Below are 14,082 nucleotides of genomic sequence, written 5' to 3'. Positions count from 1 at the left end.
CTAGCTCTTAGCCTCTTCTACCAGTGTCGTGTCCAAAATCCATGTCTATTATCATCACAATTCACAGCCTCCAAGAGACCACCGAAAATTGACATAAATCATAATCTTAGAATGTCCAAAGACAGCTATACCCTTGAACCAAAGAAATGAGAGAGAGAGTGAGAGAGAGAGAATGAAATCAAATGCCCACAAGAGTCATTTCAAAGCTCCCCAAACCCGAAAAGACATCCTCATTCCTCCCACTTTCTCCTAATTTTCACTTTGGAGTCCAGCGAAGCAGACATACGGTTCGGAGTGGTGGTAGTGGTCTCACAACATTTCGTAACAAAAAAAAAAAGTTTTTATTATTCATTCACACACAGCGCAAGTTTTCACCTTTTTTACTTTTTTTTTTTTTTTTTTTGAGGCAGTCACGCAGATCTATTAAATTTAAAACTCTCTCTCAAAGACTCAAAACAAGAAGAGAATAGTCCAAGAGAGTGTGAAGATATAAAATTGCAATAGCTATGGCTGGATACAGAGCTGAAGATGACTATGATTATCTTTTTAAGGTGGTTTTGATCGGTGACTCCGGTGTCGGCAAGTCCAATTTGCTTTCTAGGTTCACTAGGAACGAGTTTAGTCTCGAGTCTAAGTCCACAATAGGTGTTGAGTTCGCTACTCGTAGCTTGAATGTCGATGGCAAAGTCATCAAAGCTCAGATTTGGGACACCGCCGGCCAAGAAAGGTTTGTTCTTTACTTGTTGATTTTCTTTTCCCCCCCACTGTAATTCTGCTTTTTGTGATCTGGGTGTTCGGATGTTTTGTCATATATTTATGTTCTGTGATCTGGGTGCTGTATGTTTTCTTGAGCTTTCTTGGGCTGTTTGGATGCTGAGAAAAGTGAGGGATGTATATTTTGTTAAGATCTTTTGGATTGTGATGTTTTGGTTTCCGTGATTCTTTGCCTTCGGGTGTTCTCTAGAAGATTGTCGTAAGGAATGGACAAGAAAATTTGAGGTTATGTTGTGCTCGACATATGTAAGAATTGTAAATAAATCTAATCTTAGATGTTATGCTTGTGTTTATGGAGACGTTTTTGTTTTTTTGCTGATTCGAGAGGTTTGTATTGAGTGATATTTATCCAATCGGACTTGTTGAGTTGTTGAGTCCGTTGTGTGGATCTGTGCTTTGGTTTGTTTTGTTACCTTGCTGATTAGTTAAATATGAAGTGAGATTCAAGCTTTGTGTTTGGGAATTGTAATCTTGCTTTGTATTAGACAGATGTGACCAAATCTATGCAAAGCAGGATTGCATTTGTTATACCTTTTCCATCCTTCATTAGGAGGCTGATTTTTGTTGATAATGTTTGGGAACTTGACTCGTGACTTTTAGTTGAAGTTGCATTCTTGTTTATGTATAGCTTTGTTCTAGTTCAAACAAGTATGCTTCCATGCATTATACGTTTGTCACTTGGAATATTGAATGCAGTATTACCTAATGTCAATGCTTCGTTTCAAGTTCATACTATTTTTTAATTGTTTGTGAAATGGAAAGCTAAATTGGCCGCATTAGCTTAATTTTGAGGTTCCCCTCCACCCCTGAACTTGGGGGAATAAAAAAAGACTTCATTAGAATTTGGGCTTTTGGACTCTCAAAAGAGGTGCAGTTTCATGGTTAATGATAACATCACTGCTTTATGTCACTTGCACAAGGAATGCAGCCCAAGACATTGGTCAGCTTGTCATGTGGAAGCCTGGAAGGGAATGTGTTGCTTACTGCCACTAGATTCTTAAAAGTTCTTGTTGGTGTTAGCATTTTTTGTTCAGTCATAGAGGATTAATGAAAAATTATTCAGCAACTTTCTTTTTTGCTATACAATTTGTCCGTGGTCCTTGCTTCATTTTCCTGAATATTTAAATGATTAGGAGGACAAGAAGAATGCTAGTAAATTGCAAATTTTGAAGTGATATGCAGTGTCACCAAGAAGTTTTGAATCATGATGTCCAACATTGCTCACTAATGTTACAGTATATATGTACTAATTTCCTTGCTACACATGCAACAGTATGGGCAAATGCATGTAGTGTTTCTAGTGACGGTTTTCAATTGTGAGTCGGATACATGCTTAATCTGGTATAGATTATTGGTGTGATTTCTGATGGTAGTTTTCATGCCTAACGTAGTGAAGATTATTCTTGTGCGTTCAATTGCAAATCAAATATATGCGTAATATATTATTATTGCCCCAGTATATATGATTAGTCTTCTGTATGCGTTATTGCTTGATTGAAAGCCAGATCATGCTTTCATATATGTGCTACTTAACATGTTTTTTGCCATGTCCATGTTACCCTTAGACATGTATCCGACAATCTAAATTTCAGCTGTTTTCACAATCTAAACACTCTCCACAAACCACATGGGTACCAAATTCCTCAAAAAATACCTTTCAACGTAATGACTATCCTCTTTTATACCTTGCCAGAGTTTCCAGCAAGGCATTATCGGATGAAAAACCTACAAGTTTTACCTTACACCAAATAGAACCCTAAAACTAAAAACTGTTCATAAACTAAAGATGGCATTATCAGATCCTGTAATTGCTTCCCTGTGTAACATAAGCCCTTTCGATGCATTATAACATATTCAGTACCTTTACACTTTGAAACATAAGCCCTTTCGATGCACTTAGTGTGATGTAGAATTTTGATGGGATTCTCATTAGTTGTTCATAGATGAGAATCCCATGCATGAGGATTACAGAGTTTACAGAATTGCAAATTCCATTGTGCCTATCAGAACTACAGATAGCATTATCAAATCCCGTAAATTAGTTTTTCTGTAAACTACATCACTGGTTAAGTAAATAGCAATGTCCTTCTGAGTTTACAGAATTGTCTTCCCTATCCATGAACTTCTCCTTTTGTGTCTTATTTTCATAAAAGTTCTCCTATTGCGTTCAAGTTTACATTGCCTTGAAATCAGAGGCTGATTGTGTCTGTTGTCTTTGTCATGAGCTAATCTCTTTGACTTCATAGGTACCGTGCCATAACCAGTGCATACTACCGAGGAGCTGTCGGGGCACTTCTAGTGTATGACGTCACTCGGCATTCCACATTTGAAAATGTGGAAAGGTGGTTAAGGGAGTTGAGGGATCACACAGATCCCAACATTGTGGTTATGCTCATTGGTAATAAATCGGATCTCCGTCACCTGGTGGCTGTCTCAACGGAGGACGGGAAATCATTTGCTGAGAAGGAATCTCTCTTCTTCATGGAAACTTCTGCTCTGGAGGCTACTAATGTGGACAATGCATTTGCTGAAGTGCTGACTCAAATCTACCGTATTGTGAGCAAGAAGGCCATGGAGACAGGTGAGGATGGAGGAAATTCTGCTGTACCTTCCAAAGGAGAGAAAATTGATGTCAGTAAAGATGTGTCTGCTGTGAAGAAAGGTGGCTGCTGCTCAACATAGTGGGTTGATATATTTTTAACGGACGAAGCGGCTATATGTTAGGCTCTGTCTGTTTTCTCTTCTCCGTTATTGTGTAAAATTTTCTGAAAAGTGGCCTACAGTAGGAGATAGGCGGTGATTAATTTCTCTTTCAGATTCAAAATTTTTCCCGGTGACTCTTGTTTTTGGCTGGCTGACTAGGAGTTTATGTAGGAACAATGAATTACATACTTAGGTATTGAGTGGGAACAAATTTGCACTGAGAAATTGTTTATCGAGAGATTCTTGTTCGCATCTAGAATCCTATTTCAGTATTGTGCATCCTATTTTTCATTAAGAACATGATTAAGCAAGTGTCGCCAACTTTGTTTCTCTTTTGCAAGATTGAAGCTGTGCACGGCCTGTGATTAAATGATGTGCAAGGTTGGTAAACAAATTGTATTTATTTTTGTTTAAAAAGATTAAGAAGAGATCATAAAGTGAAAATCTAACGGGGACTGGAAGCGCCTAAAAACTTCTCACCCAATTTCATGAACATATTAATGAAAATGAAATCTGTCACTGATCTCTGTTGCACTTCTTAATTATTTCACTAACGAAGAGGTTAACACGAAGCTGACGCAGTTGCTTTCAGTAACGGTAGGCCAGGATGATTTAGCTGGCACTATACTCAATTTATGTATTCCTTCTGTCCTATGCAATAATGGATAAGAAAGAAGACAATTGGACTTTTTCTTTTCTTGTGATTAATAATATATTGCACTGACCAATAATTGAAAAGCTTAATCATTAATATATCTCCTCGCTAACCACTCTCTGTATTTTAATACTAATTTTCTTAGCTGGTTAAGCCAAGATACAGGGAAAAGAAGATAAAGATGAACGAATATAATTATTATATTATCAAAGAAATATGTGTATCATGTGCTCCCGCTCTCATTTTTCAATACATCACATATTAAATATGCCGCCTGATTTTGAATAGTAATGCCGCCTGATTTTGTGGAGGTGCAATCCAGTGGAATAATTTCCAGCTATATTAACACCTAAAAGTCAAACTTTTTCGATTCATTTGACTTTTGTGGGATTGGGATTGGGATTGGCCGGCAAGTCATTTGTTTCACATCCAATCAAACTATCGCTAGCATAGAACCTTCCATCTTCAATTACACGAGGTAAGAAATTGCTAGGCAGAAGAGGATCACCATCTCAAATAAATATTATTTCATATCTATAATGATGTAAATGTAATTAAAAATTAAAAATATATATTCATTTTCAAATTGAAAAATGACAAATTTTAATTCAAAATATTTTTTAAGAGTAGCATTACTCTGACTCATTTTACACGGTACAATGATACAATTTCCATTTTATTAGATTTTTCATATACATTTCATATTTTGTTCAAATAAAAAGAATATAAATAAAAATGTCATTAATTAATATTTTTTCATGTAGCCAGCCAATTTTGATTTAAAAAAAAAAAAACAAAACAGTAAGTTCATCCGCCACGGCAAGTGGTTTGTTGCTTAATCAAATATTCAAAGGCCAAATTAAAGCAGACAATTAACAAGTTGGCAATGGGGACACGAAGCGGACGGCTACGATGCTAACTACGGCAAGATCACGACAGAATGGCGAATTTATTTTTATTCAATAACTACACTGAAATCAAAGCCAAAGGAAAATAATAAAATCAAAAACTCGAAAAGGCGAATTAAAAAAAAAAAAATGGTTTTGATTTTTTCTTTTTTGTTGTCCTGTTGTTATCTATCTCATAGCGCACGATACGCACACCGATGAGTAGTATTAAATTAAGAATGGACACGTGTCAACAGATCTGTACCTCTGGTCCCAGATTTCTGTGGCGGCGAAACACCATGGAACACTCCGGCAATTCGCCGAGATCGGCGAACAGGGACTCGTCCTCTTCCCTCATTGGGAAGAACATGGACAGGCTGTCACAATCGGATTGACTCCTATCGGCAAAAATGGGGCTCTCCAGGATGGTGGAGGTTGTCGTTTCCATTTCCCCGAACCACGTGAATTCATCCGCACTCGTCGTCATGAGCGCGTTATCATGATCAGCAAGATCCGTAAACTTCTCTTCGTGTTCCGGCTCGGGCTCGGGTTCGGGTTCGGGCTCTGGCTCGGGGTCGCGGTCGGGCTTGGCGGCTTTAGAATTGTGGTGGTGGTGGTGGTGGTTTCTAGAAGTAGAAGGAAGAGGCCAAGGGTGGTTGTGTTCACAAGAATAGGTGATGAGTAGCATGCTGGGGTCCACGCTGCTTCGCTCCACTTGTTTTCTTGCCGGGCAGCCTTTCGAGCTGCTACATCTGTAATATCCTCTGCAAATTTTGTAAAATCCAATTATTTATTTATTTATTTATGTTGTTGTTTAGTTTTGAGTGTAATTAATTTGGTTTGCTTGTACGCTAACGCTGGGAATACATAATGAGAAATTGAACGAACGTTGGAGGTAGAGATAGTGATCGGTGGTGAGTACAGACCTCGGATAAGGAGAGCCTTTGATGGGTTTCTGGCCGTATTTTCGCCAAGCCCAGGAATCGGAGGGTGGGGCGCTCTCCCCTTTCAGTCTTGATCCCTCCACCTCCTTGATTGGCACTGATATTACTCTCTTCTGCATAGCTCGCCTGCTCATCATCAAATCCCCACTTAATTAATTTCATTTTTTTTATTTTATTTTATATATACATAAGTAAACAAAACTGCATATTCATAATAAATATTCATCTAAAATTAGAAAAATCGATCGGGTACTCATTAACCAACCGTACTGATACACATTATTATTACGTAGTACAAGTTACAATTACTTACATATGTTCATGGTTAGAGTAGGTTTGTTTTATGGGACAATTACTTTTTCTTTTCTTTTTTTCAATTATAACAATAATAGAGAGTTAACTAACCTTTTCTTAGGGGAAGAAGTAGAGGTCATCTTCATCATGTCGTTATAAGTGGAAGAAGAAGGTGGGGATTCGGAGCTGTTCTCCGGCGTCGTATCATTTTCTTCTTGCTCACCAGTAAATGGGTTGCTGTTGCTGTTGAACCTGCCGTCCATACCTGAAACCCCTCTACTCTATACTTATCTTCAACGTTGATCGCCGCCCGGCGACGTCCTATGTATCCTAAATTATATATATATATATGTGTGTGTATAATTAAAAAGAGTGATAGAGAGAGAAAGGGGAACGTGGCGGAGATTAATGTTTGATGATGAGCGGAAGAAGAAATGGAAAATGGGGGTGCTTTAAAAATGTGGGAGTACTCATGTTGACAGATTGGTTTCAGGGTATTATAGTTTAATTTTGATATTATTTTATGAAGGACGTGCAAGCAAATGTGATATATATAATCCCTCATAAAATTATTAATTAAACTACTTGAAAGCAACCCCCCCCCTTCCCCCCTCTTTCTTTTTTTTTCTTCTTAGATTAATTTCTAATTTCTTTTTATAGCCCACTGATTGAGTTCCAAGCTCCCACTTCTCCACACAATTTTTTGTTTATATATATTGGATACCTTCCTCAACTACTCAATTGCTCGATCATGCCGCCCTCTCATCTCCTCTCTCAATATATATACACTACAAATATGTGTTGGTTTTCCTTTAGCAAGCTTCATTTCCTCCCTTTAAGGGATTTATTGGTTATTTGGTTTGAAAGTTGTGTTTTCTTACCTTTTATATTCTATCTATCTTCTGTAATTGAGTCCTAACGAGCATCTTTTCAAGATAAATTAACGTTTTCTTTCATACAATAATTGAAACATTATTATTAAATTAATTAATTTTTATTATAATGCAAATAACAGGTAAGATTTCTCGATAGAAATAGAAAAAAAAAGAAGAAAAATTGTATTTGGATATTAAAGAAATTATAACATATACGTTCTTATCTTTTAAAAAACAGGAAAAAAAATCATTTTTTTCTTATTATTTCGTCATGTACTCATGTTTATGTCTTATGATACGATCTTCCCAAAGGCTTGTTTTAGTGTTTGTTAACTAATTTTATTTAGTCGGACACTCTACCTTGAATTCCATGAGGGGCAAGAAATAAAAAAGATTGAATTGGGCATTCCCATATTACAATCTTTTTTTTTCCCCCTTAATTTCCATTGCGATATGTCATACAAATAGGGGATAATATTGATTAATTCAAGGAATTTTTTTATCCAATTAAAATATATATCTTAATTTATTAAAAAAAATCCCTGGCAAAAATCAATTCTGAATTCATTCTATATATTTACCCACAGGCTGGAAACTAGATGACAATGAAGTCCAATATTTAATTTTGGAGTGCCCTTATCATCTATTAACAGTACCTCTTAAAATAAAAAAGTCATGACTCTCTCTTCGTGAATTGAAAGCAATGTTTGATTTTAATATGGCCCTTACACTAGCAAATGAAAGAGAAGCTATCCATTAATTTAATTACTTGTAAATAAAACAATTTTACGATGATGAGCTCATCAACTTATGCATCCTCCTCACAGCTTTTATTCTCTGAAATTAGGGTTATATGTTGAGATTGTTATTAAGAATTGGTATGCGCTACGTTTTGTCTGCAGATAGAGTGACATATGCAGGTTAAATAAAGACTTGAAATAAGAATCACAATAATATCTTATTGATTAAAAATTTATATTTTTATATTTTTATATTAAAAGAAAAATCATCACCATGATATCATCGCCCATCATTTGTTGGTTGTGGATTATATTATTATGCCATCATAGTACCATATATTAGATATTTGATATTTGAGAGAAATAATTGGAATCCAACTCGTTTTGGGATCTCAGAAGTGGCAAAAACAAAAGAGACAAAGAAACAAGTTAATTTGCTATCAATGGTGTGGATTCATTGAACATTTATATGATCACGAAAGAAACGTTTGAACTTGCATTAAAATACAAAAACGATCGATAGATCAGTTAAAAAGAAAAAGAAAGAATCTAAAATCTTGATGCCATTAACAGGATTAATGATGATTTGATATATACCCAAAATTAAAAAATAAAAATATTTACGACTAGAATCCACATTTATTAAAACGCGACATGTGGTTTTAGATTAGTTGTATGTCATATATATATATATATATATATCTAGGCAAATTTGACTAAGTCAGTAACGGGTGGCTATCTTTTTGTCTCTCAAAAGTGGGAAAGCGATGAAAAGTGGCCAATTGGATATCTCTTTTTTCTTGGATAAATAATATGAAAATTAATGATCTTCTAGAGTTTCTTGATGCGTGAAGCAATGTGACAGATTCATTATTTTTTCTACAACTGGGCCTTTTTTTTTTTTCTATTTATTATACTTGAGACATGAATGACTTTTACTAATAAAATAATAGAAAATAGTTAAATAATCCCGTGATTAATTATTTGTTCCCACCTCTGACTTCCCTCACCTACGGCATCTTTCATGCTCTCTCTTTCTCTCTAATTAGTCAATTATAATTTTTATTTGAATATATACTACATTTTCAATGATCACAAAGTTCCTCACAACTTCGCCTTAATTTCAGAATATTATCCTTATTATTATTATTATTTTTATAAATTAATAGTCTCGTGTAAATCCTTCAAATATAATTAAGACTACATATGCTTTTCCTACACGAAACATGATCGTGCTGGTTAACGTTTTTCCAACTTACTCAAAGTATTCTAAATGCACATGTTCGATTAGCAGTTTGAACATCATCTGTTCTGAAGATATATATGAGATTAACTTTTAAGCATTCGATCCCAGCCAGCACCCAATGGAATGTAATTCACATGTTGTCATGGTCCGTGTATTATGCTATGACCAATCCATGGGGCGGGCTCGAGGTCGAGGTGGATATATATAATTTGCTTCAGTTTGTTGCATTAATTTGTTAATTTAGGTGGCGTTTGTTTTTTTTGTCTGAAATCTGAATAGACTTGAATTAGTCTGAATTCTGAATAGATCTGAATGTCTGAATCTGAATAATATGTTTGTTTTTTCGTCTGAATCTCGAAAAATAAGTATTAAGTTGTTTGTTTTTTTCAACTGAAAAAGTTGAAAATATGTACTTTTACATTTGTATCCTTATTAAATTTGAATGTCAAATAAATAATATATTAACTACCACAATATTTTAACATTTATAAGTAAAATTATATTCAAGTGAATACATAATTATTTTGGAATTTTAATATATAAATACCATAAATTTTAAATTTTATCATATATAATATAAGAAAGAAAAAACATGGATATTTTTATGTGGGGTAAATGTCTATGGGTGACTTTTGGGATAAACATGAAAAATAAATTATAAAACATGGATATTTTTTACATTAGTAAGTAATTGACTTAATTCAAATTTCTCCATTAAGTAAAAAGTCAAAAAAATTAGATTATTTTATTAAGTCAAAATTATCTAAAAAGTCCCATTAAATTATAAAAACAAACACCTCTAATTAACTTAATTAATTAAGTTAAGTCACTTTAAGTCATTAAGTTAAAAAACAAATGCCACCTTAATTTCCCAAGCATATCCCCAAGATTTTCACAAAGTTAATTTCTTTGCTTCTGCTTTTAGTCTTAATTACTTGCAATTGCTGAATTATATATTCCCATTTTTGTGCTTTTTTTTTTAAAAAAAAAAAAGATTATTTCGGATGTCTCAACTGCAGACGACGAGCTGAACGAAGTTGTTAGAGAAATGAAGGAAGAAAGTGAAAAGGCACTTATTGGGAGATGATGTTTTCATTTGGTCAATTTGAGGAAGCAAAGATATTCTAATTAAATTAAATGGTTAGATATCGTTTATTCATAAAAGTCAAAAACAGTGAAAGTAACCATTAAACCAATAAGAAATATATATATATATATAATATAATGACATCAATTTTCATCATATAATTTACTTTTACCATTTAAGTTTTTGTGACTTCTTGGTACAAAAATTGATTATCCCAACCCTCTAGAAATTGAAATTTATCTATTTGCTTTTTAAAAAATAAAATTTGCTCTTCCATTTATGGTGTGATTTTTATGTTATTTTACCATTCAAAGTGTACGTCATTCTCTCTCTCTCTCTTTTTTTTTTTTTAAGTTTCCTTTTTTATTTTGAATGACTGTTCGGCCGTTCCAATGACTTGAAGGACCATTTTGTTTGGTGCAACTGTGATTACAAAATTGTTATAATATGTCTATTAATTTGTTATAATTAGCCGCACCGCAAGAATTTTGTAGTGGTAATGCAATGTACGAGAGTATATGAGAATATTCTTTGGGCTTGGTAAAAGTTTAATATGACCGTAGTTGGTGCGTAGTGATCCTCGTAAGGCCATAATTAATATCCATCATATCCTTATCCGAGAATGAATCTAATGGATAACATCTGCGGTTAAACTAATAATGGGCGGTCAAGGTGATCATGACGTCTAATGTAGACTTTCAATTGTAATTGAAGGACGTAGGATCCTTTTGATTATTATATCCAAATCCACTTGTCATTTAATTAACCTACTTCAAATTGTAATTTAGTACTTTGTTGGTACTTGCAAGATGCTGCAGCATTTGTGTAATGTAAGTTGTCATCAGATTTTGTTCATAATTATCACCGAATCGATTATGGATGGCTTTTATTTCATCGTTTGGATCTTAGTGCTTTTTGGGTAATGAGGAGCACGAGTTATTGCATTTTATTTATTTATCTATTAACTTTTAGCTTGGATTCAGTCAAACTTGTCGAGCTATATATGTATATATATGGTAAGACTTCTTCCAATTTTCACCAGAAACATTACCAAACGTTTGAAATATTATATCCAACCCATAACTGAAGGAAAAAAAAAAATCTTCTTCATTTTTTTTTCACTTTTTGTGCACAAAACAAAATGGATAACATCAACATGGTTTTATGGAATTGAATGTACACAGAGCATGACAAAAAGGAAAAAAAAACATTCAGCCTGGTTAATGTCACGAAGCAGGTGCATGCCATGGCTGGCTATGACTACTGCTATCTTTTGTTTTCTTTGATCTTGTCCTTTAACAGAATACCAGGGTTAAATAATAATGGGAAAAAGTTTACATAGATTATTCATTCATTCTATTCTTAATTACTATTAATTTAAGTTACTGTGTGCTCACAAGATGTTGGGAACAAACAATAGAGCACTGAGCAGGCTCAGTTCCTTTTTCCTATATAAGTAATATTTATTTCTGCTACTTATTGGATTAACCGATGCAAAATAATAGAATTGAACGCAGGATTTCCAATTGAGAAACATGTATCGTTTTCACCTGAATTTTATGCCCAGTTTTAAGAGTGACATTTGTCAGTTCTTTATTGCTGTATGTTAATGAAAAGAAGCTATATAGCTGGATATACTCGCAATAGTAAAATTATGTACATATATCAAATTCCTACACAACACACCATCTCATTTTCAGTCATTTTCTTGGCTTCGGAAATGAAAAAGAGGAAATTAAAGTACATTGTTACAAGAAACTAATAATGACACATGTTTCAACAAAAGTAAATTAAACTACATACTTTTGAGTCATGAATTAATCAATTAACAAAATGAATTGATCGAAATCTAAGCTTTTGAAGGTTGCCACTCCACAGCTTGTTTTTCAGTTGCCTTTAGAATAACTTGAGCGACATCTCTAGCTTCCAGAGCCTGTTGTGGATTTTGTGGAACAGCAATTGCTTCCATTGCAAAATAATAGTTGCATGAAACACTAGCTTGTCGAACAATAAGACCCATTTCTTCAAACGCTTCTAATATTGAAACCAGTCTGTTCTCACCCTTGTTGCACCTCACCCTTACTATAAAATTTTCTCCAATCTTCTCTACTTTCACCTCCTGCTAATTGATTCCAAACACAAAAAATTCACAAACTATTTAAAATAAAAAAGAAAAATAAAAAGAAAGAAAGAGGAAATGGCAACATGGAAAGAGAGAGAGAAGAATGATGAGAAAAACCTTGGGCACGCGATTGTGTTTCATTAGGTCTAAGTATGCTTTCTTGATAGCCATGAGGTTTGAATACTCTCTTTTGATTGCTTCCAACTTGAGTTTTAACTTGCAAACGTAGAGCAGGCTATCCATGATGATGGAGCTTTTCTTCACCTTAATTTAACAAAACAACAAGAGGTCAGACATGCGAAAATGAAATGGCTTGAAGCAAAATAATTAATTTACTTGAGTTTGTGAATATATATTACAGATTTGGAGTTGGTAAGAGTTCGCAGAATGTGAAGCTTTCTGTGCAAAGCTCTTCTCCTCTGAAGTCTGGACACCATTTCTCTCTTTGATCTCTCTCTCTCTCTCTCTTATGCTTCAAGTGTTAATTATTAGGATTTGATACCATTGGGTGCTGGTGGTATGCCTTTTATATATAGCATGCGAAATGAGGGAGCATTTAGTGGATGCATGTATTGTCTTGGGATCTTGGATTTGCCAAATCTAGGGTGTGTATCCGTTTGTCCTAAATGGATTTGGAAACCAGAAGGATATTTATTTTATTTTTATTTATAACACATTCCAATAGGAAGCCCCCTAAAGTACGGGTTATATTATAAAGCATTTAAAACCCCCCCCCCCCCCAAAAAAAAAGGAGTACAAGAAACCAAAACAGATTATGCAATTTGAAAAGAAAAAGATGATAGAAAAGGAGAACTGAAAAGAGAAGGCATGCAATAATGAATGCTTTAGTTAGAGCCCACTATGTAGTACATATAGCAGGATAGTGATGGTCTTTAATATTATTAATACAGGGCAAAAAGCCATGCCATTTGCTAAGGCAAAATAATAGTGTCCTGAATAACTAAAGAACATACCGTATCTGTATGGGAATTGGGACGCTTAATTAATTAATTTATTAATAGTTATTGGGATTTTAATAGTCTACTAAATGAATTTCATAACTAAATATTATATGTTTTTTATCTATTAAATAATGAATTTCATAATTAATAAAATAAATATTTTATTATCTACTAAATAAATGCTATATCATTATAAGATTTAAGTTGAAACTCGGTTGTTGGAATCCTTATCATTACTCTTATTAATTTATTAGAGAGATATTTAATTGTATTAATATATATATTTAGAATGATGAGCTGAGCAGCAAATACAACAATAAAGGGTGGAGATTTTGATGCCTTAAAAAAAAAAAAAAAAAAAAAAAAAAGTAGTCCCTATATATGTGTGCGTGTATTGTCACGGTAGATTGTACGTATGGATGATGAAAACAGACAAGAGCGACGGGGACAAATAAAAAGGCTGTCAAAATTGTCACATATGATGTTCAAAATTTCGCATGGAGGGGATGTGGGAATTAAGTCAGTATATATGAATATTAGCGTGGTTTCATTGTGATTGAGAATCAGAGACTGAGTCAGCAGTCAAGATATATATATAATAATGTAAAACAAAAGCATGTAGAGATGAGGCATTGAAGACAGAATTCGATCACGGGCCTCTCGTTTGGTTTCAATTTGTCTCCCAATGGGCAATATGAGCCAGATTAACACTGCTGACTGCTGCCTAGTTGCTGCTCTTCCTGTAAGTGGCCGTAGATGTCACATGCTCTGACACTCACTTCTGTTTTATTCT

General features: G+C 34.1%; 3 protein-coding genes across 5 annotated transcripts; 1 reads left to right on the top strand and 2 right to left on the bottom strand.

Annotated features, from left to right (window-relative positions):
* The first annotated feature begins 32 nt into the window (after positions 1-32).
* LOC102627602 (ras-related protein RABA1d) lies at positions 33-3,789 on the top strand. Of its 2 annotated transcripts, XM_006467550.4 has the most exons (3): positions 33-300; positions 411-727; positions 3,021-3,789. In XM_006467550.4, the coding sequence occupies exons 2-3, from the start codon at positions 507-509 to the stop codon at positions 3,454-3,456; spliced, it is 657 nt and encodes a 218-aa protein (XP_006467613.1). In that variant the 5' UTR covers positions 33-300; positions 411-506; the 3' UTR covers positions 3,457-3,789. The 2 variants fall into 2 exon arrangements, with proteins under 2 accessions (XP_006467613.1, XP_024950603.1); XM_025094835.2 differs by having other exon boundaries at positions 33-727.
* Positions 3,790-5,070: 1,281 nt separating this feature from the next.
* On the bottom strand, positions 5,071-6,841 carry LOC102627894 (probable WRKY transcription factor 65). Its single transcript, XM_006467551.3, has 3 exons — positions 6,369-6,841; positions 5,946-6,089; positions 5,071-5,783 (listed from the first exon to the last, which is right to left on the bottom strand). The coding sequence occupies exons 1-3, from the start codon at positions 6,518-6,520 to the stop codon at positions 5,270-5,272; spliced, it is 810 nt and encodes a 269-aa protein (XP_006467614.1). The 5' UTR covers positions 6,521-6,841; the 3' UTR covers positions 5,071-5,269.
* Positions 6,842-11,827: 4,986 nt separating this feature from the next.
* LOC102628187 (uncharacterized) lies at positions 11,828-13,043 on the bottom strand. Of its 2 annotated transcripts, none has more exons than XM_006467552.4 (3): positions 12,687-13,043; positions 12,445-12,591; positions 11,828-12,327 (listed from the first exon to the last, which is right to left on the bottom strand). In XM_006467552.4, exons 1-3 carry the CDS (start codon positions 12,762-12,764, stop codon positions 12,055-12,057), a joined length of 498 nt encoding a protein of 165 aa, XP_006467615.1. In that variant the 5' UTR covers positions 12,765-13,043; the 3' UTR covers positions 11,828-12,054. The 2 variants fall into 2 exon arrangements, with proteins under 2 accessions (XP_006467615.1, XP_006467616.1); XM_006467553.4 differs by having other exon boundaries at positions 11,828-12,324; positions 12,687-13,039.
* Positions 13,044-14,082: the final 1,039 nt, after the last annotated feature.

The sequence above is a fragment of the Citrus sinensis genome, chromosome 2, assembly GCF_022201045.2.
Source record: "Citrus sinensis cultivar Valencia sweet orange chromosome 2, DVS_A1.0, whole genome shotgun sequence".
Lineage (NCBI taxonomy): Eukaryota > Viridiplantae > Streptophyta > Magnoliopsida > Sapindales > Rutaceae > Citrus > Citrus sinensis.
The sequence above is the reverse complement of the archived record's forward strand: the minus strand, read 5'-3'. Positions and strand labels throughout refer to the sequence as shown.